A 25694-nucleotide genomic window follows, 5' to 3' on the forward strand; every position below is an offset into this window, starting at 1 on the left:
CCTGTCAGTAAGCCCAGTCTAATGAAGAATTCGGATCTCGCTTTGAGCTATACGTTCCGTTCGAGATGCAGCAGCAGGAGAAGATGGTTGTAATGACTTTTCGAATGGTCGGGCCAGTTGATGATCTGGGATAAAAGCGAAAGAAATAACGATAAAATAATAAAAAGTTGACTTCTTGACGCTGATTTTGAAGTCCACCTTGAGGTCACCGGTCCACAATTTAGTCACTGTCTATATTCATTTATCCATTCATCGTTGCTCAGAAGGAAAAGACAGATTCCACTTACATACACAGCATCAAACTAGCTATGGGACCTACGAAACCGTCGAAAAGGGCGCCAAAGCCATACGAACGACCCCCAAACGCAGCCTCAGCCTTAGCCTCAGCCTCAGCTAAAGGTAAAGGGAAAGCAAAAGCATCTTCGACAGAAATAAACATCGGAGCACCTTCTACTCTCGGTCAATCCTCTCGAAAAGGCAAGAAGGCATGGAGGAAGAATATCGATATACGCGATACGGAGGAGGCACTGGAAAAGGCAAGAGAGGAGGAAAGGGTTACCGGGTCAGTCCTTTTTACTTCCTCTTGGCTTTATTTTACGTTTGATCACCCAAGGCTGATGTTTTATTTGGGGGGGTATTGTAGTGGACCGATAGCGCAGAAATCGAATAATGACTTATTCACGATCGACGTGACTGGTGATATTGAGGGTGAGTCTTGATCTTACAACCAGCCAGCTTCAGCTGTCGCTGGGGAGTCATATGAGCTGAGCTAAGCTGAACTGGGAAATTATGTTGCAGTCGGCAAAAGAGCAAGGAGAGCACACAAGCCATTACGATCCCTTGCAATACTCAACGAACGCTCAGCCGTACCATCCCTCACTTCGAAACCTTCTTCCTCTTCGTCTTCATCGTCGAACAAGAAACATAAGACTCACATTTCGTCTGCCGAGAAAGAACGTCTGCGCAGGATCGCGCGAAAAAGCACGACTCATCCGGACGAGATCACTTCTTCCGCCGATATGCGGGTAGTCGACCCGAGCCAAAGTCGGGACGTGTGGACGGAGGAAGAACAGGAAGAGCAAGTCAAAGTCAAAGGTGGTTTCGGTGAAGAGACAATAATCAAGAAACAAATCAAAGTGCCTGTCACCCTTCAAAAGCAGAGGGACATCTTCCTGAATTCCCAAGTTGAGAACGGTATCCATCTTGAGATCCCCAGTGGGGGAGTATCTTACAACCCGACTCTGGAAAGCCATCAGCAGCTGATCAATGAGGCGTTGAACGAAGAGCAAGAACTCCTAAGAAGGGAGGAAGAAGCTGCGAAGCGCGTAGAAGAGCTTGGAGGGGTCGTAGAAGCTAGAAGGGATAATTGGAAACCATCAGAATTTGCTGAGGGCATGCAAGTTGGTCCGGGAGAAGTGGAGGGCGAATCCTCGGATGACGAAGAGGAAGAGGGAGGGGAAGTGATAAGTAAGAAACCAAGTAAGAGGAAGACGACTGCACAACGAAATAAAGCATTGAGAAATAAGCTGGCACAACAAGCGATAAAGGATGAACTGGCGAGAAATAAGTTGTTGAAGTCGGTAGGATCGGTAGCGAGCTATAAGAAGGAAGTGGAGAAGAAATTGAAAGAGCAGAAAGAGAAGGAAGCGCAGGCTAAATTGCTGAAAGCGCAAAAGGAGAGAATGGGCCTGAGGGAAGGAGAGAAGATAGGGAAACATAAGTTGAACAAGAAGAGAGTCGAGGTTCAACTGGGTGAAGATCTAGCGGAGAGTTTGAGGCAGGTCAAGGTGAGTTTGAATCGCGCGCAGTATCGAGTCGACTCTACCCTATCGGAGGAGTCTGATATGGATCAGACTGTCATGTCAACATGTTGCTGATCTTCTCCTTTGCGTGAACGTCTACTCAGCCCGAAGGAAATCTGTTCAAAGATCGGTTCTTGGCTTTGCAAAAGAGAGCATTAATCGAACCTCGAGTACCCGTCTTGTGAGTGCAATTCTAGTTTTTCTTGCATTGTCTGCGATTAGCAATTGTAATCAGCGGACACGCAAGAAGTTGATGTCAACTGACTGACAACGATTGCCCGCGCTTTACAGACCCAAGAAACGAGTTACCAAATTCAAAGAATACGAGAAACATGCCTACAAGAGGTTCCACTAGGCTCATTTCAACTTATTCCCTATTGCATCGTGATCGTCATGCTCTGTTTCTCTTTCTTCTTCTGCATTCTTTCGCAGGCTGCATTTGGTCTTAGACGTTCTCTCAGTACTATCACGCATGTATGTACCATATCCGTTTGATGCATGATTTCAGCTTGAACAGAATCGCATCTCGCATCAAGATACGGATTGTCTCCATTTACCACTTACCACTTAGACAAGACAGCAGTTATTCTAATCAACGGTACTACATACACATATATATACTGATACAAGCACGCAGATCTGCAGACATGATACGGAATGGAGCAAATTAAGTAGTCCTCTAGTCCTCCATTACTCGCACAACAAGACTCAATAATCGACTAATCAAGTCATCAAAAACTAAACTATGAGAGGAGATTATAAGTCAATGTAGTCAATTTTAACGCAAAACTCAAGTGCCATTCGTATCTGTATTTGTATTCGAACCTGTACTCGTTCCATCTCCATCTCCAACACCCATAGCTCCAAGATTCGACAGATCCAAAGTACCCATATAATTCGGATCATTCAATTGACTTTCCCAACCATTCAACAGATCCTGCATCTCCTGAGAAAGCTCTATCCCCATCCCATCTCCTATCCCATTAAACAAATTTTCCATACTAAACTCCCCCAATCCATTGCCATTTCCTCCTGCATTGAAGTTCACATTGCTACCCCCATCAGACGGAGTAACATTTTCGAAGGAAGCCAAGAAAGCCGAAATATCAATTTCTTCTTGTTGCTGGATCCCTATAGCATTCCCATTTGTATTCGTGTTCGTATTCGCATCGATCGTATTCATTGCACTACCAAAACTCTGTTGTTGTTGTTGTAATTGTTGATTATCCAGAGCTGTAATCGGTATAGCGGGAGAAGTACCAAATATTGAATTTGCCCCGCTCCCGTTACCGCTATTACCATTTGAAGCGGGTGAAAACCCGAAGACTTCAGCTCCGAAATCGATGTTCTCGGATTTAGCTGAGTTCCGCGTACTTCGTCGAGGGCTCGGTGGGGGTGGTGCACCGTGACCTTTGGTCTTTTGTCTCTTCCGAGGAGATTCCGGTATCGTCGAATGAGTATGTGTAAGCGAGTGGGGATGAGGATGATGAGAATGACTCGACAGTGTATGTGTTTCCTTATCCGAGTTGGAACGATTCAGGCGAGGGGAAGAACGTAGACCGGACGCGGGACCATCGGTGATTTCAGGTAGATGTTTACGCTTAGTATCGTGTTGGTTATGGTGAGATTGAGTATTTGAAGCTGATGGCGCTGTTGCTGTCGATGAAGAACCGGGCTTATAAGGTAGATGCCATAATTCAGGAGGACGCATTCGTTTGTGCTCGTTGAAGTATAGTCCACAATCTATGATAAAATATGTTTGTCAGCCATGAGTTTCGGAGGTTTCGAATTAACCATGGTATTTAATGCGGTGACTTACCGTCGCAGACCTTCCTCGGAGTTCCATCTTTCATTTTCTTGGTTCGCCAACAGCTACTAACGGTCGTTCCACAATTACAGCATCCGTCCGCTTGCATATTCCTCGTGATCCTTCCCGGGGTAGGCAAAGGGGCATTTGACGGAGTAGGTGTGGTGGCCTCTGGACTTCCTTCTTTATCATCTGACCCATCATTTCCTCCGCCATGGCCATGATGGTCATTCCCAGTCCCATTTCCATGTCCATTACCATTGTGGGCAGACTTCTTTCCTTTCTCTAAGGCAATAGCAGTAGGCGAACGATTTATACCTGTTATACTTCTCAACGCAGTCAACGCATTCGAATTTGAAGGAACCGCTTTCAACAGATTTCGCAATACCGGGTTCGAAGCTAGATGCCTTGCTAGTTCAGGTGACATCATGCCGTCTGCACGAAGCAATGCGTGCAACTTCGACCTGGATGGAGTGGATGGAGGAGGAGACTTCGGACGCGCTACCGGTGGCGGAGTGACTTCTCGATTCCGCGATGGTCCAGCTTGATTAGACGATTCTGGCTTGGGAGGTGCGGATCCATTTCGAGGATGTGCGCCTGTCTGGGTCTGATTTGGGCGATCTCCCACGGAGGAAGATGGGCGACTGGATGGTATATTCGAGCTTGAGGGCAAGGCAGGTAAAGAGGATGGTGGCATTGATGAGGATGATGCGCGGTGAGAAAGGGATGAAGATGGTCTGGACGAAGAAGGTCCCGCTTGGTGTGCTGGAACAGGCGTAGGTTGAGCTAAGGGAAGAGGGGGGCGGACAGTCGCAGTGGAAGATGCTGATGGGCCGGCTTGTTGGGGCGTGGACGTGATATGTGGTGTGCGACCGCCTTCACTCTGGCTATGACTGTGAAAACGAGTGATACCATTTATCAGTGGACTCGATCTAGCCGGCGTACTTCCGCTTGGTCGGACAGGTGAAGAAGTGGATGCTGATGCTGGTACAGTCGAAGTTGATGTGGATTTCCCTTTCGCCAGCATGTCTTCGAATTCTTTTCTATCTTGAAACTCGATTTTCCCATCGGGATTCAGCTGTCTAAGACTGATACCAACTTCCAATCCCCATCCTTTCCCATCTGAATCTTCACCATCACCTCCATTCCCATTAGCACCTGAGCTCGCCAGCGCCATGAGGCCTTCTAGTCCGCCTTCCGGTGCGAAATGGCTCGACGAGAATTCGTACTCCCTGACCAGTCTTCCTTTGATCAATGTTTTCCCCTTTCCATTCTCCGATAATGCCCATGACAAGAAGCCTTTGCCCGTCCAGGACGAAGCAGCCGAGGAAGATTCAGCAGGAGAAGAAGGGAATGCTCGGGCAGTTGCAGGTCGGGTCACAGTAGGGTCGAGATTGTATACCGAGAAATCTAAAGATGTTGAATTAGGTATACACTCGGGGCTGTGAGGGAAGAGGAACTAACGTTAGCTTGTCTGGTCGATGACACGCCGTCGAGAGACCGACAAGCAATGCTTGAGATCGAGACAGATTCAAGAGTGGTATGAGCTAACCAACCTGGCAAAACATATACCCCTGGCGACACTCTTTAAGGTACAACTGCCCACCGGTCCTCCGCCTTCCGAGGTGTAAGGTGATCCCGGATGTATGTAAACATCTTGACGATCGTGCAGTACCGTCAAGAAGGATTGAGAGGAAGTATCGATACTGTATAAGACTTTGACTGGACGTTGGTCAATCGCGTAGGTGGGTTGATCACGTTGATCGTTGAAACAAGGAAATTTTGTTGACGCGTCAAAGAAGGAAAGAAAGTTTATTTACATCGTCAGCTCGACATCATTGCTGATACAGGACATCGTTGAGGGCAGTAAGACGGACTTACCTGGCAAAGAATGTATCTTGCCTGGCGAAGGAGGCATCTTCCACGGTGATGGGTGTGGGTTGATAGGCCTGATTATTAAGTGATAGTCAACAATGGATGTTTGATGAATTTGATTTGATCAAAACATTGAGATTACTGGAATATTGGAATGTTTAATGTTCAGGGTGAGGATGAGTCTCGAAGACGGAATCAAATTCAACTTAATGAACCATTAGGATTACGATGACCTCATGCTACTACGGCCAACTGATTACCGGTCAAAGTTAAAAGGAAGAGCATATCGTTGAGATGACTATACCTTGATAGATTGGAGAAGAAACCATCGACAAGTACATTTCACCTCCCTCACACGGTTGGCCGGTCTCGTGGATTTGTAGATCCGAGCTAGGATGACACCTGGACCACCTTACTTACGGCTGAAAACACCGAAATTCGCACATAACAACCTATCTTTCTCGCCTTACTTCGACCGTCGATTCGCCCTTGCCTCCGGGTCCAACTTCGGGTTAGTCGGTAATGGTAGATTACATATTATCGATCTGGACCCCAGTATACCTGGAGGACTGAGATGTGTGAAATACTTCGAGACGAGGGATGTCGTATTCGATGTAGCTTGGAACGAATCTCACGAGTGAGTCCATTCGATTTTCTGCCATTCTCTCTCTCTTGCTGAGTTTGTTCGTTATGAGCCACTATCAATGACTCCCTTTTGTCCCTCCCTGTTCCAGCTTCATGGCTGCTTGATGAGATGAAACACTGACACCGCCCCCTACCCAAGCAAGGAATCAGATCGTCGCTGCTTGTGGAGATGGCTCGATTAAGATGTTCGACATCACCCTTGAGGTGAGCTCATTCTCTGCCTTCCCTTCTCTTATCGACGAGATCTCGAGAAAAGAACGCAACCGATCGCTGACGAGAGTGATGCTGGACCCACTGATAGGGATTACCGATACGGTCATGGCACGAACACTCCTCCGAGATAATGTCGATAGACTGGAACAATCTCCAGAAGGACACATTTGTCACTGCCTCATGGGACTCGACTATCAAAGTCGTAAGTTTATCGATCACTTCCTATCATCTCCCATGCACTACATCTTCACCGCCTCTCTTTACTTTGTCGTGAAATTCGCCCTTTTGGTGGATTGTACCTCATCTCATAATTACTGATACTGGTTGTCTACTGCTAAAACGTAGTGGACATCCTCAAGGCAGACTTCCTTACTCACTATTCACTCTCCCTCATCCACTCACTCACCCAATGACAATAACAAGACACAGATATACAACGCGTCATTCTCACCCCATTCACCCTGGCTACTAGCTTCATGCGGGAGTGATGGCTATATCAATTTATGCGATTTACGACAACAACAAAATCAACAACAACAACAGAGATCTGGTAATTCAAACACTATCAAACCTATCCTAAGTATCCCTGCTGGCGTTCCTCCTCTCTCTAATGCAAATGTAAATTCCAACCCGGATCCAAAACAAGTCATAGATATCTTGCATTGCGATTGGAACAAGTACGAACAGACTCTACTGGCCACTGCGAACAAGGACGGCACGGTGCGAACATACGATATCAGGCGGGGCCAGAACGAACGAGGCCAGATAGTGGGCAAGCATGAGCTGGCGTGTAGGAAGGTGCAGTGGAACCCGCATAAGAGGGATCAAGTAGCCAGTGTGGGATACGATATGGCTTGTAGAGTGTGAGTCGTTCTGGTTCTGCCTCTGCCTCTCCCCTGGTGTCATCCAACACACACGCACAGACGAAGAGAGAGAGGATACACGAACTCCTTGATCCAGATGTATCAACTTGTTCTACTCAGAGGTCTTTGGGGTCGGCATGGAGGAAAGCTTGATTAGCATTTGATGGCTGAAAGCTGAAAGCTGACTGGATGATTCTTAGATGGAATACGAATCCACCTTCACCAGCTTACATCCATCAAGACCACACGGAATTCGCGATGGGTCTGGGTTGGTCGTTATTTGATCCTGGCTTGTTGGCTAGTGCAGCGTGGGACGAAGAGGTCCATCTGTACAGGGTATAACGAGTTAAAGGTGTAGATGGTTTAAGAGTCTGGATTGTCATATCCGATTCATCCTTGTTGTAATTATTTTTGTTGTATATTTCGCTTCCTTTGCGTTGCCCGTTTGCAGCATTACTGATGACGCCCATGCACCTATGCACTTATGCACTTATGCATTTTAAATTCGCTTGTCATCCATTAAATTGAAATATGATCGCTTGTACTATGCATACAATGCATACAATGACGGACTTTCACCGCCTGTCTCTGTCTCGATCCCTCCTATCATCCCTATACCTATCTGTCTCGCGATCCCAATCTCTCTCGCGATCCCTATCCCGCCTATCGTCCCTATTTCGCCTGTGCTTATCGGAATGACGATCCCGTCTATCGTCTCTATCTCTGTCTCTTTCTCTGCTTCGACTTCGATCTCGATGACGTCTAGGCGACCTACTTTTCCTTCTTGTTGACGTTGTTGATTGATCAAATACCATTCCATATCCTTCTGTACCCCTCGCATCCCTCGGTGCGGACGCCACGTATCGTCTTTCTTCTCGATCATCCCTATCTCGTGCTCTACCAGCACCTCCTCCGCCACCACCACCGCCATACCCATTATCCCTTCCCCCACCTCCTCCCCTACCTCTACCTCCTCTTCCACCTCTACCTCCACCTCGTCCCCTTCCGCCAGAGATAGCTTGATGCACACTCATCTTAGCTACACTCTGCGAGAAATCTACCCAAATCCTCCGATCGTCTACTAGCACATTCTGCATCTTGAAGTATGCCTAACGTCAAGTTCGACAGATCGAGGTTGAAGAATCAAGTGCCAGATGTCCAGATGTCAGCCAGCTGACTCCCAATCACGCTGAAACCTTGACCTCCTAGCGAGTTGAGTTGACGCGACTCACCTGTTCCGCAGATTCACGCTCATCAAACTCTATAAAAGCATATTGCAAACTATCCCCACTCTTCTTATCTCTGACAATCTCACAACTCAGAATCTTCCCGAATCGGGAGAAAATCAACTCTAGATCCTCGTCCGCCGTCACGGGGTTTAATTTACACACGAACAATATATTCTCGGGTGGTCTGACGGCCGCGAACGGTAAATCACCGATCATTTCTAACGTCAAGGCTGACGAGGCGGCGGCGGTGTTCCGTCGTTTTTCCTCGATCTCATCTTCGGGCACTTCCTCGTATATGTTCTCCGTGTCGCTTATTCGGATGGAAGAGAAGTTGTCCGGTGGGCGGAGGGGCGAATCTGGGATGGGGATGAAGTCTTCGGGATCTGGGAAGGGGTCCTCTATCCGCGCGAAGGAATGGAATTAGACATTAGTACTCTGAACTCTACTTGTGATCTCAAGCATTCACGAGTTCGCATCCTCTAACGAGAATGGAGTGGTGAAGTAGGGTAAAAGGGAGGTGAGCAGAGCAGCAGACAGTCAAGTAGAGTGAAAATAAATGAAAAGAAACCTGGTAGTCAAAATTCAACCGTAACTGCGACGCGACTACTCACCTAAGATCTCAACATGCCGTATCCTGATATCCTGCAACGGCCTCCCCTCTTTATCCAGAAACGCCTCATTGATCTTATCCAACGTCTGCAGCCCCTCTATCACGTGCCCGAAGACCGCATGTTTCCCATCGAGGTACTCTATATTATCCGCTAGCGTAAGGAAGAACTGCGATCCGCATCCCGGCGGATTTGTAGGCGCTACAGCCATAGATACTGTTCCCTTTGATACGTGTTTTAACGAGTTCAGTATCTCAGGTTGAAAATACCTGGGTGGAGGTGGTCTCTTCGAGCTCGAGATCGACTGAGACTGGGCATAGAGATAGGAAGATAAGGATTCGCCGCCTGTGCCAGTGGCTGTTGGATCGCCTGTCTGGGCGATGAAGTCCTTCGAAACTAAACCCACAATTAGACCAGCTGGTCAGCTACGAGGGCGTTGACAGTCTCGACAAAATCCACGATGCAAAAATGTGATCCTCATAGCATGATGGGAGACTACGCACCGTTGAAGAACGCATTCAAAGCGTAATACTTGATCTTGCACAACTTCAAGAAATTTTCGCATGTCCGAGGACATTTATCGACTTCCAGATCGATGACCAGCTCCCCGAGGGAAGTTTCTAGCATCACTGACATGGCGCTCCTCGTCTCTTTGCTTTTCGGCTCTTGCTTGGTCAGTGGTTTGATCCGTCTTGCTACCCCAGCCTGATCAGACGAGCTCCGACTGTACTGACATCAAGCGACGAGTAAAGCGGTCAGCATGAGCCGGTAAGTCGTTGTCGCTTGTGTACTTGTTCGAAGAAGACTGAAGACTCGGTGAGCCCCACAATCCTGCTTTCCACACGCGGACATCATATAATCTCCTTACTATATTGATGATGCCTGCCGGTTCCAGCGTTCCAGCCACGCCACTTTAATTTCTCGCCACCGCGCCATCCTTCCATAATCATTACTGCTTTCGTCATTATTATCATTACTTGATTTCGCACGCACAGCACATTCCAATCTGACGCTAGCGCAGTGAAATCCATCCTTCATCTTTCCATCTTTTGTCATACTCCTTCCTTTCCTTCCTTTGATTGCGTATCCACTCGTGTATCTATATATATATATATCAGGCCATTGATTGGTACTCCAAAGTAATCATTCTTGACGGATATACTTTACTCAAAGACATATATATATATATATATATATACATACCGCCGGACAAAAGCAAGCTAGTCTATCCCATTCAAATCCACCAGTAGAGCGGTCACTCGGTAATATGAAACTATCTTCCATCACTGTACTCGCTGCGCTGGGTAAGTCAATCATGTCTCACCCTCATCCTATAACCACCCATTCAGTCCGTGATACATATACTAAACTGACCTGTCATGTCCGATGAATAGCCGCATCAGCCTCGGCCAAACCCATCAGGGTATACGCCCTTTCCTCTTCCTCTTCTTCCGACTCAGATCTTCCTCCTTTCTTGCCGGTCGAAGAGGTCTCATATCAATTGTCCGAGTCCGAGTCGCAATCCGAACTTGCCGACATTCAGCTCGAAGACGATTTCAAGAGTCTACCTTTACAGCCCATCGAACCTCATGAACGTAAACCATGCCATGGCAAACACAAGGGCAACCCCCTCGGTGCAGATGCCGATGCCAATGCTGGTCCATTCGGGTTTTTACTTAGCAAACTGGGATTCACGACCCCCGATCCGCATTACCAAGAGAGGAAAGACAGGGAGAAGCAAAGACAGAAACAGAAACAGATGGAAGAGATCCATGAGTCGTTGTTCGATCATTTCAAAGGCCAGATCCACGAGATGGAGGATCAGGTTATTCCTTTCTTAGAAGGTGGCGCAGTCAAGATCCTCCCTCTTTCACCGGACTCCCATTCTCAGTCGCAATCGGCTCCCGAGGAAATGGACATGGACATGGACAGGGATATGAACCTGCCAAATGAGTATCAGCAAGAAGAGATGAAGTGGTGGAGACACCTCGCGGATGATAAATGGATAGTCAAAGAGGGAGTAAAGGGTGAATGGAGAGACCCTAACACCGATGAACAACCTCCGAAGAAAGAGATTGAACATGCACACGAGCAAGATCGTCAACAATCTCACCATGGACATGGACACGGGCATGGACATGGGCATCACGGATTCATGGCTAGGAGCTTCTCAGGAAGGTGAGTCGCTCTTTTCCTGTATTTGCTTATGGTCTTTGCATTTGTGATTACACGGCAATGTGATGTGATGAGATGTGTTGTGACCCTGTACACAGTAGGAGTTTGACGCTGACTTATCGATTGTTCACTATAGACTGCACAAAGCCCTTCGAAATCTTCGACCAACCGAATCGATCGCACTAGCATTCGTGATCGGTGCAGGACTCGGATCGATCATCCACTTCTTCTTCATGCTTTCCCTGCTTACTTTTAGATACTTCAAGGCCGGTTGTCCCTTGCGAGAAGAGAGACGAGCGCGACGATTGGCTAGGAGGCAAGCTAGGAAAGCTAGAAAAGCAGAGAGGAGGGGTCTTTTGGCTTCTGCCGGATTCCTCGGTACCCCTGCCGCTGCCGCTGCTGCCGCGGCTACGGAGGACGAGGAGGAGGAAGAGCTTTTACCTGCTTATGAGGGAGTTGGACCGATTGATGAGAAAGCCCCGGTTCGCGCACAACAAGCTTAAAGCTTAAAGCTTGAGCTTAACCCCAACTTCAAGCTCAATCATGGCCCGAAACCAATCGAAAATGCTATCGCCAAGAGGATGGCATGTTGATTTGATAATCCGGCAATTTGTATTATATATCGTTAATCACCCAACACTGTTGAAATAGATAATATCGAGTCTGAGTTTGAGTATAAGTGTAGATATGACTGCGAGTAGTAGTAAGTCCGGATCTAGAGTGCAATAGCTCAAAGTAGGATGGCGCATTTGAAATAGAGATGGGACGCCTTTGTATCATATACATACACACACTTTATTCCGTATTCGGTATCTTGTCAATAATGTATGCATATGTCTATACTTGTACCGCCCTGCCGTACGAGCTATCTGCTCTTTCGGTTAATTCGATACTACGCTGAATCAGTGGACTGCGCTGCATCATTACTGAGTTGAGAGTAGTGCGCGTTGTAATAGTAATAGGGAGTGTAGTATAATACAGAATTCTGCATTATACTATATACTATAATATAATACATTTTGGATAAGACTTGAGAATACCTCACGCTCTTCCCTATAGCTCATAGTCTATCTGCCTAAGCAAATAAGCAACTAAGCAATTAAGCAACTAGGCATACGGTAACATCTTCTTCAATTTTCGACCCTGCGTATACGTAGAGAAATAACAATAACATGATCAGCATTTCCGCTTCGGATTTCATCTTCATCTCCAATTTCATCAATCCGTTCAAGTAGGCCAGATGTATGCTTTATAAAATGAGGATGGGGTGCAGGGAAAAGATGGAGATATAGGACATCCGTGTTTAATGCGAGATGATCACTGCAATTTGGTAATCGTTCGTCGTTCACTCACCTGGGTCTTGGTCACGTACACTTGCTTTGCCAAGCGATTTATTCGAGCGGTGGAGAATGCAGTATTGAGATGTGCTTTGCCCGTTTGCGCCTGTCGCAGAAAAGTATATCAGTAGCTGTTATCTTACTTGGACATATCACAATTCTTGTGAACCGGTGTCACAGACTGAGTCTTGAGAAGATAGTCTGGTTTTTGCCGATTTCATGGACGATAAAGGCAAGGCAGGAGGATGCCTAAAGATCCAAATGAGGATGAAGCCACTCACTCGCTTGAACTGTGAATCAACATTGACATGATCAGCACACACCCCTGAGTCTCCCAGCATATGATATGACATAGGGTATGACGATGTCAACAGCCAGTGACAATGCCAAATGGAACTCACCAGACCATTGGCATTAGCGAAAAACCTCTTCTTACACCCCGAATGCGATTTGAGCTTTTGTTTCACGAGGGATGGGGATGAAGTTGAGAACGGCGATAAACCTGTAGAGTTGAATGGTATTCTGGGGACTCTAAGTGGATTTGAGGGTGATAGCGAAGGTATTCGAGAGGGGCCTGCATGTGCGGAAGGGAAGAGAGACGGTCGGAGGAGTCTAGGAAGGAATGACATCGTTGGGTCGCCCGGTTGTTCTGCAGTCTAGAAATATTCAAGTGGGGTTTGTGCAGGCTGCTTAAAGCTTGAGGCCAGGTTGATGTACTGCTTGATAAAGGCAAGGTGGTATGACAACGGATTCAAGTGATTAGTGTAGCTCTCCTTGCTTCATTTCCGCTGTTCATCAATCTTACCATCGACCTCGACATCTCATTTCGAAAGAAAGGAGAATTCAAAGTCAATTACGTAAGCCACCTGATCAGGCTAATACCTATCTAGGCCCCTCATCTAATCGCCTGAGTTCAGGCATCACGTGATTTGACGCTGTTGAGAGTCTATAACACCGTGATTCGGATTCGCCTCATGTTTACCCGTGCCTGAGTGGGAATACCCTCCACCCAGCGTGCGTTCATGAGCCATATGCGCGTCACTACTACAACCGTACGTTACTCGACTGTCTGACTGCCTGCACAATGATATATAAATACCTTTTCACTCAACATCACTCTCTTGTCTTCTTCTCTTCTCTTCTCTTCTTTCTCATCCATCAAACCAATCATCAACCAAATCCACACGCGATACTCAAAGCTCATCTCTTTCATTCTTCCAACTTTCATTCATTCAAGTTCAATTGATCATCCAACATGTCCGGTCGAGGAAAAGGTGGTAAAGGTTTGGGTAAAGGTGGCGCTAAGCGACACAGAAAAGTATTGAGAGATAACATCCAGTGGGTCCATTCTTTCTTCATGCCTTGTTCAAAAATACATTCTCATTTGTCAAGTTCACTTGCTGATCATCCATCTGGTGGACGTCAGAGGTATCACCAAGCCCGCTATTAGACGTCTCGCTCGACGAGGAGGAGTCAAGCGAATCTCAGGATTGATCTACGAGGGTGAGTCGCGAGTTGTACATCCGCGTTCAAATGAATGGATTATCAGTCTTCAGCTGGATCAGAGTCGTTCGTCAAAAAATGAACACCAGCTGATATTGTTGGACTTCGATTCACGCAGAAACCCGAGGTGTACTCAAGATCTTCCTCGAGAACGTCATCCGAGATTCCGTCACTTACACTGAACACGCCAAGAGAAAGACCGTCACTTCCCTCGACGTAGTTTACGCCCTCAAGAGACAAGGTAGAACTCTTTACGGTTTCGGTGCCTAAGCTTGAGCTTGAGCGTAGTCGCAGATCACTGTTCCGATCTTTCGTCTTATTCACAACTTTCATTTATTCGTTTTTGATATTTCTTTTACCCACTCAGTCACTCAGTCACTCAGGCACTCAGTAGCCAAGTTGATCAGATCACCGTTGACTTGACTTCACTTGACTTGATCTGACACGAGCCGAGATACATATGTTTTTGTAGTTTAGTCAAAAGCATTTTTGTATCTCCGAGTCTCGGCGACGCGACGTCCCTACTTCCACTGCCGTGTCCTGTTCATTTGTTTCTGATGTGTCATTGTATCGGATCGCTTATCAACGGTACGGTCCCCGTCCTCGTGACCAGCCAGCCATCGGTGTACGAGTACGAGTAGGTATCACCTAGTTTACGTACTTACACTTTTGACGTACTTCGCACCTCAGGTGTAGCCTACCCGATTCAAGCATCGCTCTCATTTCTCCTTGATGGAAAGATGACCTGTCCTTGATTAAAGCTTTGGCTCTTGCATTCGCACATCAAACTGGCACAGTCGCCCCCTTAGGTGGCGTTGAGCGTGATCATGCTAATGCATTTTCGTTATATATACATATTACTTGCCGTTCATCTACATTTTGAGATATCGGATATGAGCGTGTCATTGATAGCTCAACATCATTTGCCATTCTGATTGAATCAATTATGACTTCGGCTCCTTATTCTCCTCTTCCTTCGCTTCTTCAAGACTCATAGCTATCGCTCTAGCAATTGCCGCCTCGTCGTCTTCCTCATCTTCCCCATCGTCTTCTAACATATCTACATCATCACCCCTACTCAACGCCATGGCTCTTCTCAATTGCTCGTCTTCATCTTCCTCCTCATTCTCATCCGCTTCTTCGGCCAATACATCATCGACGACATTCTCTTCGTCTGCTCCTGCGCCAGGTGCAGGTTTCGCATCACCCGCAGCCATAGGTATATCGTTATCGTTCGCATTGGATAGAGGCTGGGTCATAGATGAAGGTAAGAGGGTTGCTGAGCCGGAAGTCGAAGCCGATTCTGCTGGGGCTGAGGCTGAGGCTGACGTGGGATTTGTCGAAGAGGAAGCGGCAGGTTGTTCAGTGGAGGAAGAGGTTGCAGGGGGATTGGGGTTGGCACGGGCGGCAGCTTGTTCGGCTTCTTGTAATGACATTCGAATGGCCATTGCTAATTCTGGATCCATATTCGGATCTATACCGTCTTCACCGCTAATACCAAATGCACCTTCACCGCCGCCACCACTACCGCTTCCGCCGGGTATGGCGCCGTCGCCGTCAAACAGGATTGGTGAGGAGAGGATCACGTCGGATAGGAATTGTGGGCCGGGCGGGATCGAGACTAGGTGTCTGTGAGAGGGTCAAGCAGCGAAATTGAATACAAGCAATCAGATCAGCACGATTTTTTCTTCGCTGTAGACGAGGTGTGATACTGAATTGCGGGATGGAGTCTGGCTGGATTGGAGTGTATGCAATTTCGTCTTTTCTATTGCAGTTCTAATCCGCTGATTTACGTTCAAATCGCCATTCTCCAAAGAAAGAAAGCGGATGTGCTGGCAAGCTAAGAAGGGACGACACTCACGACTCATCACCACCAACGCCCTCGATCAGCCCACCCAACTTATCGTCGTTCTCCCTCCCCTCTTCTCCGAAAGTGATCAGATCAATGACGACGTTGTTCTTCCTCAGCTTCTTGCCTAGCTTGTTGAGGGATTCTTTCGACTCTTCGATCGGCGAGCCGATGAAGACTACTATCCTCTGTCTCTGGTTTTTGTTCTCACGATGTTTGAGCGACAGTTGTGCGATGGAGATGGAAGTGGATAAAGAGGATGTGCCGGATATTTGTACTTTCGAGAGGGATGATAATAATTTACCCAAATCATTGGTTGGTGTCACTAGTAATGAGGGTCTGAGAAGGAAGTAGTCAATACATTCGTCAAAGTCAGCGTATGCTCTGTTGTATTCACTTGGCCTTGTGAGTACCGTTTGCACTGGGAAGGGGGTGAACCACGTAACATGAACTCAACTCACGATTTCCCTGCCATCGTCATTAACCCGACTGCACTCTCAGGATTGGAGTCCGTCTTGGCTGTGAACACGGTCGATACGGCTTCTGCCTGAGCTTGGAATCGCGTCGGTGCATAGTCTCCATTCCTGGTAGAGCGAAGGCATGGTCAGCTGGGCGGAGCAATGAGCCGGCCAAATACAGCTGATGACTTACCTCATATACTCGCTATTGTCCAGTCTGCGATCGGAAGATCAGCTTCTTGTTTTCCATCAATGCTCGAGCATGCAAGCGGGATGACTCACACTAGCATACATGATTCGAGCGGCATCTTGACTTTTGTTATTTATTGAAATCGATGTCTTCTATGCTCTATAGATGATCCACTGGATGTCAGAGTGCCATTCATGGATGAACGAATCAACTAAACGTCACTGCGAGCGTGGATGATCTTGAACCGGTGGACGCGCAAGCTCAACCGGTATGGTATAAAGTGCCACGTCATAATGCCGATGTATGTGATTATTATATTCCCGTCAGCTCAGAGTCAGGGATTTAAGCCATGGGCGTCATATCACAGTAAGCAGCGTACTCGCGCATTGTTCCCCGCGACCGATAGAGAGCACACCAGCACCGCACCACACGATACCCACTCACTCATTCATCCATCCATCATCATCATCATCATATATCATATCACATACCTCTTATAACACCGTATCTTAACGATCAATTAACGTCTTCACCCTCTCTCTTCTCTCTCTCACTCACTACTACCTAACACTTCGTGAGTCCTTGTCTCCTCTGTGCCTCTTTGTTTGAATCGGATGGGACAAGACGGGATTGGATGGAGGTGTGACGTGGATGGAGGGAGATACCGGAATGGCGTAGCCGTTATCATACCCAACATCGATGGACAAACAGCCATCAATCCTTGCATACATCCCACCATCACACTCCACGTCCATTCATGCCGCCAGTCTGTGTCATGGCATCCAGGTCATTGGACGCCCGTGACACGACACGCCTTGCCCCGTCGACCTGGAGGACGATGTCATCCGTTCAATCGGTCGATTCAACTCCAGCGCAGGCGAGGCGATGCACTCCAATGCAATCCCCTTCTCCCCCATTTATAATGCATTCACACATCGTCAAACCTTCTGTACGCTCTTGGCTGTCACCGCTTAACTGCGAGATAGTGAAGTAGCGATCTGGAATCCACTTGACCGCCGGGCTAGTGGGCTCAGAAGCGGTGTCAGCGTCATCCCCAGAACTCTCTCTTGATAATATATCTCCCTGCCCACCGCTTGTATTCCTTTCTTTTTTTTCAAAATCAACGTGAATGACTGGCTGACATTATTGTTCCAATCGCAGTAATAGACTATCAAGATGTAAGTTTCCGCAAGCCCGCGCGCCAGAAAACGGATGGAATTCACCCAGCTGACAACGCACACGCTCATAGGGAGGACGAAGTTGCTGCCTTGGTCATTGACAATGGTTCCGGTATGTGCAAAGCCGGTTTCGCCGGTGATGATGCTCCCCGAGCTGTTTTCCCGTGAGTACAACGGCAATAGCTAGCTGCATGGCAGTCAGCGTGCTGAACAGAGAGACTACAGATCGATCGTCGGTCGACCAAGACACCAAGGTGTAATGGTTGGTATGGGTCAAAAGGACTCTTACGTTGGGTGAGTGCTTTGACAATCTTCAATCGCCCCCATAAGTACAGGATTGATAATCCTCCATACCCCATGCAGTGACGAGGCCCAATCCAAGCGAGGTATTCTTACCCTCAAATACCCCATCGAGCACGGTATCGTCACCAACTGGGACGACATGGAGAAGATCTGGCACCACACCTTTTACAACGAACTGCGAGTCGCTCCTGAGGAACACCCAGTCTTACTTACCGAGGCTCCCTTGAACCCTAAGCAAAACAGAGAAAAGATGACCCAGATCATGTTCGAGACCTTCAACGCTCCCGCGTTCTACGTCTCCATCCAAGCCGTACTTTCCCTTTACGCCTCCGGTCGAACCACCGGTATCGTCTTAGATTCCGGAGATGGTGTTTCCCACACTGTACCGATCTACGAAGGTTTCTCCCTCCCCCACGCTATCTTGCGATTAGACTTGGCCGGTAGAGATTTGACCGACTACCTCGTCAAGATCCTCATGGAGCGAGGTTACCCATTCACCACTTCCGCTGAACGAGAAATCGTCAGAGATATCAAGGAGAAATTGTGTTACGTCGCTCTTGACTTCGAGCAAGAACTTCAAACCGCTGCTCAATCTTCGCAACTTGAAAAATCTTACGAACTCCCAGATGGTCAAGTGATCACCATCGGTAACGAGCGATTCAGATGTCCTGAGGCCCTCTTCCAACCTTCGTTCCTTGGTCTTGAATCTGCCGGTATCCACGAGACCACCTACAACTCGATCATGAAGTGTGACTTGGATATCAGAAAAGACCTTTACGGTAACATCGTTATGTCAGGTGGTACCACCATGTACAATGGTATTGGTGAGCAGCTCAGCTAGGTTAACCTCACGTGTATGATCTCAGCTGACTGAGCTCTGAAATGACTCTTTTAGCCGACCGTATGCAAAAGGAGATCACCGCCCTTGCTCCTTCCTCCATGAAGGTCAAGATCGTCTCTCCTCCCGAGCGAAAATACTCTGTATGGATCGGTGGTTCTATCCTTGCCTCGCTCTCCACCTTCCAACAGATGTGGATCGCCAAGTCCGAGTACGACGAATCGGGACCTTCGATCGTCCACAGAAAATGTTTCTAAGCTGTGTACGCGGAAGCGGAAGCGGTGGACTGAGGTCGTTGATTGTTTCTGGGTGAGTGTTCACTTTGATTCATGGATTCATGAGAAGACGACCTGAAGCTGATGAAAGTCAAACATGTAGACTCTCAAACTTGTATTCCCCCAGAGTGCTCAGTAGACAATCAATCATGAATCGCATCCGTACTCGTATAAACATAACTCCCTTTACCTCTACCCTTTTCCTCACATAAATTCCTACTTCTTTTTCGAAATAAAATTATATATGTGAATGAAAAATGAATTTGATGCCGATTAGGGGATGAGATTATTCAGTGGTGCGGAAACGGTGTCTGATGCAGATCACTACCAGAGAAGCCGCATCCGCGCATCGATATATCTGACTCTTGTAGATATGGGTACACTGAGCAGACAGCAGTAGTACAGCGATTCGTCTGCATTTTGTTATATCTGCCATGAATTCCATCAATCGAAGTTGAATGGCATGGTGCGGTGCGGTGCCACATTATCCGCGAGTTGATTGGTTACGTGTCATGTGATTCCTATAAGCGGTAACTAACCTCAATCTCAATATCGAGGAAGCATGAGATAAGGAATTCACGGCAGAGTCGTTAGCGAGTTGAACATCATACACATCACTCGGACTCTTTGTTTTCTACCTCTTACCTCTACCTCTGGTCATCTGCTTTGAGATCTGAAGGAGCTGCTCATCTCATCGATTCACTATTCTCGCAAGGACGACGATACCATCAACCTAGCTTTACTTCTTTGAGTCAAGTCCATTCCGAGCCACACCGAAACAACCCAAATCACAAATCTCAAAACACGAAACACAAACCACAAAACACAACCAAGATGGGATTCTCTCAATCTGTAGTCCTGGGCTCATGTTCTTTCTTACTAGGCATGGTCTTCGTCTGCCAAGTCGTGAGTTTGCCTATATTTTTCTTTAACTAGCCGTGTCGTGCGGACCTGCTGGGCTTGGTGTACGACCTGAGAATTCGCGAACCCGCTACTCGCTCATCCATCATGCAATTCAGCGAAGTAGGACAGCTGAGATGAAGCTGAAGCTAAGGCTGATCGAATCATTTTTGTACTTTTCATCTCGCCACTACAGGTCGATATACCCCTACTCTATCAACCAGTGACGGACGAAGCGATCCAGAATGCGTATACGTTCTATGAGATCTGGTATGAATCTCCTGGAGCAGTCAAGGTGGGTTTAGTCTTCCTTCCTTCTTTCCTTCCAAACAAGCCATCATCGCATATCATCACTCCATTACTACGTGACTACGTGCGACTACGTAATAATTGCCAATTCTTACCACCTGGTCATCAGAGAAGCTTAGGCCTTTGCTGACGATTCTATTCTACCTGGACTGATATAGGCCCTCTTCCACGTAGCACTGGGTCTACCGCTCATAGCCCTCTTAGTCAAGTTACATAGGTGGAACGAATCTGCCATGTTCTTTGATGGAAGTTCGATCGGTGGGTCCATTCTCGTCCGGAGTCCTTCAATCTCACCCTGAATCGTCATTACAACTTCATGCTAGAACGACGATGTCACTTACTGATATCTGATAATGTACTTCACTTGACCATCTAGCAATGCACTTGGCGACTATCATCTTGTACTTGACAGTGCACATTCAATCTCTACGAACATTCCGTGAGTCTTCTTTGTCATACTCAACTCCTCACACATGTGACGTATATAGCTGATCGGATGCAACTCACTCCATCTCAATCTCAAACCCAAACTCAATGCCAAACTGAATCCCAATCTCAATCTCATTGTCAATACCGACTCCAATCTCGACCTCAATTCGATTCAACGCTATCCCGATCCTCATAACGCCTCTCTTCTCTATCAAACGCAAAACGCAACACGCAACACAGTCCCCGACTCAACAGTGACCACCTCCTACTCGATCCTCCCCACTCCTCCTCCGCGCGAAGTCCCGCCTACCGAGTCCGAGAAGGTGGAAGCTGTCAGAGTCCTATCAGCTGCTAATGCCCTCGTGGGGCTCCTGACGCTCGGAGTGATGGGTATGCAGATTGGCCAAGAGTACGCCCGAAGGCAGGAAGAGAAGGAGCAGAGGGAGATCGATAGGAAGATCATTGAGGGTGAAAATAAGAAAGATTAGAGCGTGTTTGGGTTTTGGATGTGCTGCTGGCTTTAAGGGCCTTGTGTGGGTCAGTTAAAAGCTCAAAATTTGAGAGGTTGGGAAGTTGGGATGAAATGTTGCGGGGAGACATGACTAAATTAGCGGGAATAAAGTTGAAAACGAGAGGGCGAGTGTTTGTATTCGCGGTTCAGGCCGAGGTCGAGGTCGATATCGGAATCCAGGCGTATCAGTATGAGTCTGAAGAATCAGAGAAATTTGATCAGTACAAGAAAGACTAAGCGAAGGTGAATTTCCGAACATTGGTGGATCTAGGGAGCGCAGGGGGCTGAGGGGTAGAGTATAATCAAAGCGATCTTGTCGAATCGAATAGAATGGATCCTGCACCTCGTTATTGGGCTCAAACGTAAACAACCACCTTATATACCACTCTGCGATCTATCTATATACCCAGACATACCCCCACTTGAGATGCATCATATGGATATGGACATGGACATGTCTCGAGTCGAGACGCTTCACAACTGGTGCCTCAAACGCCTTTGCACAGCAGCCATATTTATTCGACATCTACTAAGTGATCCCGACCCACTCCTCGAGAGAGATGAGCATGCAACGATGTTGACGCTTTCCTCACCCCTCTAAGGTGTTCAGTGAATGTGATGTATGGTATGCACAGTGGTTGTTATACATCACATCCTGCTTGAACAAAGATGCCATGAATATGAAAATGACTTCTCAGTATACACAAAGAACCGAGACGAATGAGTGACTCGAGGTGAGAAGACTGGTGAAGCGAGTATGAATGTATCACTATAAACAACAAATATGAATTGATATCTGAACATATGTGCAGGGAATGGAAAGTTTTCGTGAGGTCATCTGGGGCGTCGTGATTTTCGTTAATTTTGGTTCAGTCATTGGCGTGTTGAAGCATGAGTTGGACAAATGGTTAGGAGGCATTGCCATACGCCCGAACGCGATGTTCCTGCTCAGTGATGGTTATTAGCCCTTCATGGTCATTCTTCGAGTGCACACACTCCACTCACACTTGGCCTCGGAAGCTGGACTGCTGCTTCCGATTTTGGCCAATTGACCCCACATCTCAGTGATCCTAGGCGGAGTCAGTATACTTCTCTTTGTCGTAGTGGTCAATCGTTTGGGTGTGGAAGATCTGACTTCGTCGACTGCCTTTCTGGATGGCGTAGAGGGAGGTTGAGGGATCAAAGTGGTATCCTTCGGGTCGAGGTAGTGCTGCGGAACGTTCTTTCGAACAGGTAGAAAGCTTCTCTTGATTATTTTTGGGGACGCTGATCCGTTCATCTCATTAAGCGCGTTGATGGCTTTCCCTGATTCGCATAACAACACCGACGATGACTGAGGAGCAGAGTCCACTGGCGGAGAAGGCGAAGGCGAGGCTACCCTTCTGCGTAATTTACCGGTAAGCTTCGTTTGTTTCAGGACCGGTGTGACAGGTGGCTCAAGTCGTGGCTCCCCGTCATTGTCAACTTGCATTCCCTCGTCGGACAATGCAAGAATCGGTATGACGGGTGAAGATTCTCTGCTTGGAGGCGGCGATGAGGAGCCATTTCGAGCAAGAGGAGATCCGGTTGGAGATCGTCTTTTGGGCGGTCTGGCATCTTGGTCCGAAGAGCTGATGGAGCTCATTGAGGCGGTCGAAGTCGATCGTGACAATGCGGGAGCGGGAACAGCTAGCGTAACCCGAGGTGGAGAAGACTTGAAATTGGGGATGGGTGATCGTCCCGAACCTGCTGATCGCTTTGTGCCACGCATGGAGCCCGAAGTGGGTGCAGGTGGTGTCTCAGGCTCGGGAGTTGTCTGGGTATTGCGCCACTCGTTCAACCCGTCTTTAGTAGAGGACGGATGGGTGAGGATCGGGGGACTGGTGGGTTCAAGGACAACAGCCAAGTCATTTCCTGCTGGAGAACATAACTGCAGAGTTTCCGACAATCTAAGCCGCGCAGGCGTTTTTCTGGGTTGACCGACCGCATCTCCACCTTTCTCAGTCACCTTGATCGTAAGCGTACCGGCTCGACGCGTGTCCTTATGCTCACTTATCTGGATAGTCGCCTCTTTGGGGTAAGAACCAATGGATCGAGGGGAATTCGTTGGGAACATCGTGCTTTCGAGAGGAGGTGTCGCAAGCGGATTGACGAAATCTTGTGGAGCTGTCTCAGCGGCGAGCTCCCGAAGCAATTGATCGCGAGCGGCCTATGGGTTACTGTTAGCTAAGCTCGATCACTTCCATACGGAGTCCAGCTCACCCATCCAACCCATTTCATCTGGTTGATGACCATGTAGTGTTGCTGAGGTCCGACGACCATGCCGGGCCTCACAATGCGCATGTACCCTATCGCCTCTTGCGCCGTGAACTGGTACTTGTATATGAGGTATGCTGGCAGTGAAGTATCAGTCGATCCGTTGTATAGTATCGAAGTATAGCAAGGCAACAGCTTACCTCCGATAAGTACCCCTGTCCTTCCTAGTCCAGCCTTGCAGTGCACTGCGACCTTTTGTCCTCTTCCTTCTATCACTTCGTCTACTAATCTTATAAATTCTCTGACGATCTCGTCGGACGGATTCGAGCCATCATGGAAGTACATCTCGACGTGATCCATGCCTAGGTCAAGGAAGTGCCGACGGTCGTAGCTGAATGATTGTCATGCCAATATTCAGCATCTTGCCTACGATCCGTAATTCGCTTGCTAAGCTGAATGATCACACTCACAGTTCATCGTTCAACCTGACTACTAGCCCGACCTTTTCCTTCTCGAACACTTCCATCACGCACTTCATGGCGTTCGAGGTGATTTCACCCTTTTTCACTGTCTTCATCGTAGTCCTTGCCGTCCCACGCGGGGTGCTGACGGTTCTGGTTGTCGTCTTGACAGCTTTGATCCATCGTTCTTCCATTGGTGAGGCAAAGGGTATGAAAGGACCAAGTATGTTGAGATCTCCATTACTGCGTTCGGCATGGCGTATCAGCTGATTTTTAAGCCTGTTTTTGCCAGCTGGAGGGAGGCACGCCTCGACTCACTCAACCTGCTCGTACTTCTGATATGCCTCCTGATCGAAGTTCGCCAGGTCTAGCAACCCATTGAGTAATGCTTTGTCCACACCATACAATATGTCCTGTGCGCATTGTCAGCGGTGAGAGCTGGTTATGCAATTGATTCAGGCAGCTCACCTGGATAGACAATCCATAATCCATCGGCCCGCTTCCCGCGTCTCTGAATGGCATGATCTCTAGCGGGGCTATGGGTCTGAAAGCTTCCCAAGGCGCTTGTCTACCAACGATGAGCTATAGCATTGATTTCCTTAGCTCGTTGCAAATATCGCGGTAAACTGTAACTGGCAGAACGAGGTGAAGTAGCTCACGAAGAATAAGGCGACGACTAGAGTCATGCACGATTTCTTGGTCGGTTCGTCGGTTGTGTATAGACATAAAGGTTTCTTCCTTGCTTCCGTGAGCTGTGCATGGGCCCCAAGCAAAAGTAGTCAGCGATTGCTGGAAATGCTTAATCATACATGTGATTGTAAGCTGATAGTGGACTCACCTCTAGCCTATCATGTATCCTTACCAAAGCTTGGACGGTGAACGCCAGATTTAGCGGTCCATGATCAGAAGCGAATGGCGTATATTGCATCTCCTCGTCCACTGGACAAATCGCGCGACTCGGTCAGCTGCGCTTCCTCATCAAATCGAAATTCGATGGAGTGATCAGATGCAGGATATCGTGGAAGGGGATGATATACGACTTGGAATTGGGTTGGTCCGAGTACTCACGCGAAAATAGCAATACACTTCGACCCGTCTGTGGATGTTTATACGGCATCTTCCCATGCGCTTGGACTTGTCGCTCGGTCAAAGAAGTGAAGATAAATTGCTCGTTGAACACGGCTACGGGATTAGGAAAGGGTCTTATGGTTGATACGTATGTTGATAGCGGCGCATGAGCCTGAGTATGGGTGTGAGGTAGGGAAGATGACACATTCAGATGCGTTTTCGCTTGAGGCTTGGACATCGTTAGGTGTTTCGGGGGGGTACGACGTTGAGTGATGGTGTTCTATCCGTCTCCTAAATCGGTAGGCGTATGGGGGATGAGCTGAGAGCGAGCGATGAAGAGAAAGGGAGGTAAGAGGTTTAGGTGACCTGGCAAGTGAGGAGAAGAGAGGATGAGGAAGAAGAAGGAAAATGATGATGATGATGATGATGTCGTCGAGTGGAGTACATGGAGAAGAGAAGGAAAGAAGAAGAGGAGTAGTAGGATTGGTCGTTGATTCTCTTCCCTCTCTTCTCTTCTCTTTCCTTGCCTACGGTGTCCTGTGTCCTGTGTCCTGTGTCCTGTGTGTGGGTCTGTGTGTGATTATCTGATGATTTGATGGATGAATGATGGTCAATGCGCCTGAAATGCGTGGT

General features: G+C 47.8%; 11 protein-coding genes across 11 annotated transcripts; 6 read left to right on the forward strand and 5 right to left on the reverse strand.

Moving 5' to 3' along the window:
* Positions 1 to 308: 308 nt before the first annotated feature.
* Positions 309 to 2157, forward strand: I303_100118 (uncharacterized protein; the record flags this gene model as incomplete). Its single annotated transcript, XM_018403495.1, has 5 exons — positions 309 to 562; positions 644 to 708; positions 799 to 1787; positions 1907 to 1983; positions 2094 to 2157. The coding sequence occupies 5 exons, from the start codon at positions 309 to 311 to the stop codon at positions 2155 to 2157; spliced, it is 1449 nt and encodes a 482-aa protein (XP_018266149.1).
* A 435-nt stretch (positions 2158 to 2592) lies between these two features.
* Positions 2593 to 5527, reverse strand: I303_100119 (uncharacterized protein; the record flags this gene model as incomplete). The annotated part of the gene is made up of 4 exons (XM_018403496.1): positions 2593 to 3545; positions 3622 to 5051; positions 5166 to 5331; positions 5491 to 5527. The coding sequence occupies 4 exons, from the start codon at positions 5525 to 5527 to the stop codon at positions 2593 to 2595; spliced, it is 2586 nt and encodes an 861-aa protein (XP_018266150.1).
* A 352-nt stretch (positions 5528 to 5879) lies between these two features.
* Positions 5880 to 7547, forward strand: I303_100120 (uncharacterized protein; the record flags this gene model as incomplete). The annotated part of the gene is made up of 5 exons (XM_018403497.1): positions 5880 to 6121; positions 6273 to 6333; positions 6431 to 6544; positions 6688 to 7205; positions 7406 to 7547. 5 exons carry the CDS (start codon positions 5880 to 5882, stop codon positions 7545 to 7547), a joined length of 1077 nt encoding a protein of 358 aa, XP_018266151.1.
* A 233-nt stretch (positions 7548 to 7780) lies between these two features.
* Positions 7781 to 9678, reverse strand: I303_100121 (peptidyl-prolyl cis-trans isomerase-like 4; the record flags this gene model as incomplete). Its single annotated transcript, XM_018403498.1, has 4 exons — positions 7781 to 8314; positions 8438 to 8832; positions 9046 to 9438; positions 9546 to 9678. 4 exons carry the CDS (start codon positions 9676 to 9678, stop codon positions 7781 to 7783), a joined length of 1455 nt encoding a protein of 484 aa, XP_018266152.1.
* Positions 9679 to 10309: 631 nt separating this feature from the next.
* Positions 10310 to 11720, forward strand: I303_100122 (uncharacterized protein; the record flags this gene model as incomplete). The annotated part of the gene is made up of 3 exons (XM_018403499.1): positions 10310 to 10346; positions 10437 to 11220; positions 11354 to 11720. The coding sequence occupies 3 exons, from the start codon at positions 10310 to 10312 to the stop codon at positions 11718 to 11720; spliced, it is 1188 nt and encodes a 395-aa protein (XP_018266153.1).
* A 604-nt stretch (positions 11721 to 12324) lies between these two features.
* Positions 12325 to 13183, reverse strand: I303_100123 (mitochondrial 54S ribosomal protein bL35m; the record flags this gene model as incomplete). Its single annotated transcript, XM_018403500.1, has 4 exons — positions 12325 to 12360; positions 12571 to 12660; positions 12836 to 12844; positions 12956 to 13183. The coding sequence occupies 4 exons, from the start codon at positions 13181 to 13183 to the stop codon at positions 12325 to 12327; spliced, it is 363 nt and encodes a 120-aa protein (XP_018266154.1).
* Positions 13184 to 13809: 626 nt separating this feature from the next.
* I303_100124 (histone H4) lies at positions 13810 to 14327 on the forward strand (the record flags this gene model as incomplete). The annotated part of the gene is made up of 3 exons (XM_018403501.1): positions 13810 to 13892; positions 13981 to 14057; positions 14176 to 14327. 3 exons carry the CDS (start codon positions 13810 to 13812, stop codon positions 14325 to 14327), a joined length of 312 nt encoding a protein of 103 aa, XP_018266155.1.
* A 674-nt stretch (positions 14328 to 15001) lies between these two features.
* I303_100125 (uncharacterized protein) lies at positions 15002 to 16672 on the reverse strand (the record flags this gene model as incomplete). Its single annotated transcript, XM_018403502.1, has 5 exons — positions 15002 to 15686; positions 15919 to 16245; positions 16368 to 16490; positions 16558 to 16581; positions 16647 to 16672. 5 exons carry the CDS (start codon positions 16670 to 16672, stop codon positions 15002 to 15004), a joined length of 1185 nt encoding a protein of 394 aa, XP_018266156.1.
* A 1174-nt stretch (positions 16673 to 17846) lies between these two features.
* Positions 17847 to 19130, forward strand: I303_100126 (actin; the record flags this gene model as incomplete). Its single annotated transcript, XM_018403503.1, has 4 exons — positions 17847 to 17896; positions 17958 to 18026; positions 18096 to 18859; positions 18931 to 19130. 4 exons carry the CDS (start codon positions 17847 to 17849, stop codon positions 19128 to 19130), a joined length of 1083 nt encoding a protein of 360 aa, XP_018266157.1.
* Positions 19131 to 19982: 852 nt separating this feature from the next.
* On the forward strand, positions 19983 to 21274 carry I303_100127 (uncharacterized protein; the record flags this gene model as incomplete). Its single annotated transcript, XM_018403504.1, has 5 exons — positions 19983 to 20054; positions 20245 to 20343; positions 20516 to 20615; positions 20734 to 20796; positions 21027 to 21274. 5 exons carry the CDS (start codon positions 19983 to 19985, stop codon positions 21272 to 21274), a joined length of 582 nt encoding a protein of 193 aa, XP_018266158.1.
* A 984-nt stretch (positions 21275 to 22258) lies between these two features.
* I303_100128 (uncharacterized protein) lies at positions 22259 to 25299 on the reverse strand (the record flags this gene model as incomplete). Its single annotated transcript, XM_018403505.1, has 9 exons — positions 22259 to 23485; positions 23539 to 23669; positions 23733 to 23923; positions 24003 to 24236; positions 24312 to 24406; positions 24462 to 24575; positions 24653 to 24745; positions 24832 to 24932; positions 25062 to 25299. 9 exons carry the CDS (start codon positions 25297 to 25299, stop codon positions 22259 to 22261), a joined length of 2424 nt encoding a protein of 807 aa, XP_018266159.1.
* Between the last annotated feature and the right edge of the window lie 395 nt (positions 25300 to 25694).

The sequence above is a fragment of the Kwoniella dejecticola genome, chromosome 1, assembly GCF_000512565.2.
Source record: "Kwoniella dejecticola CBS 10117 chromosome 1, complete sequence".
Taxonomy (NCBI): Eukaryota; Fungi; Basidiomycota; class Tremellomycetes; order Tremellales; family Cryptococcaceae; genus Kwoniella; species Kwoniella dejecticola.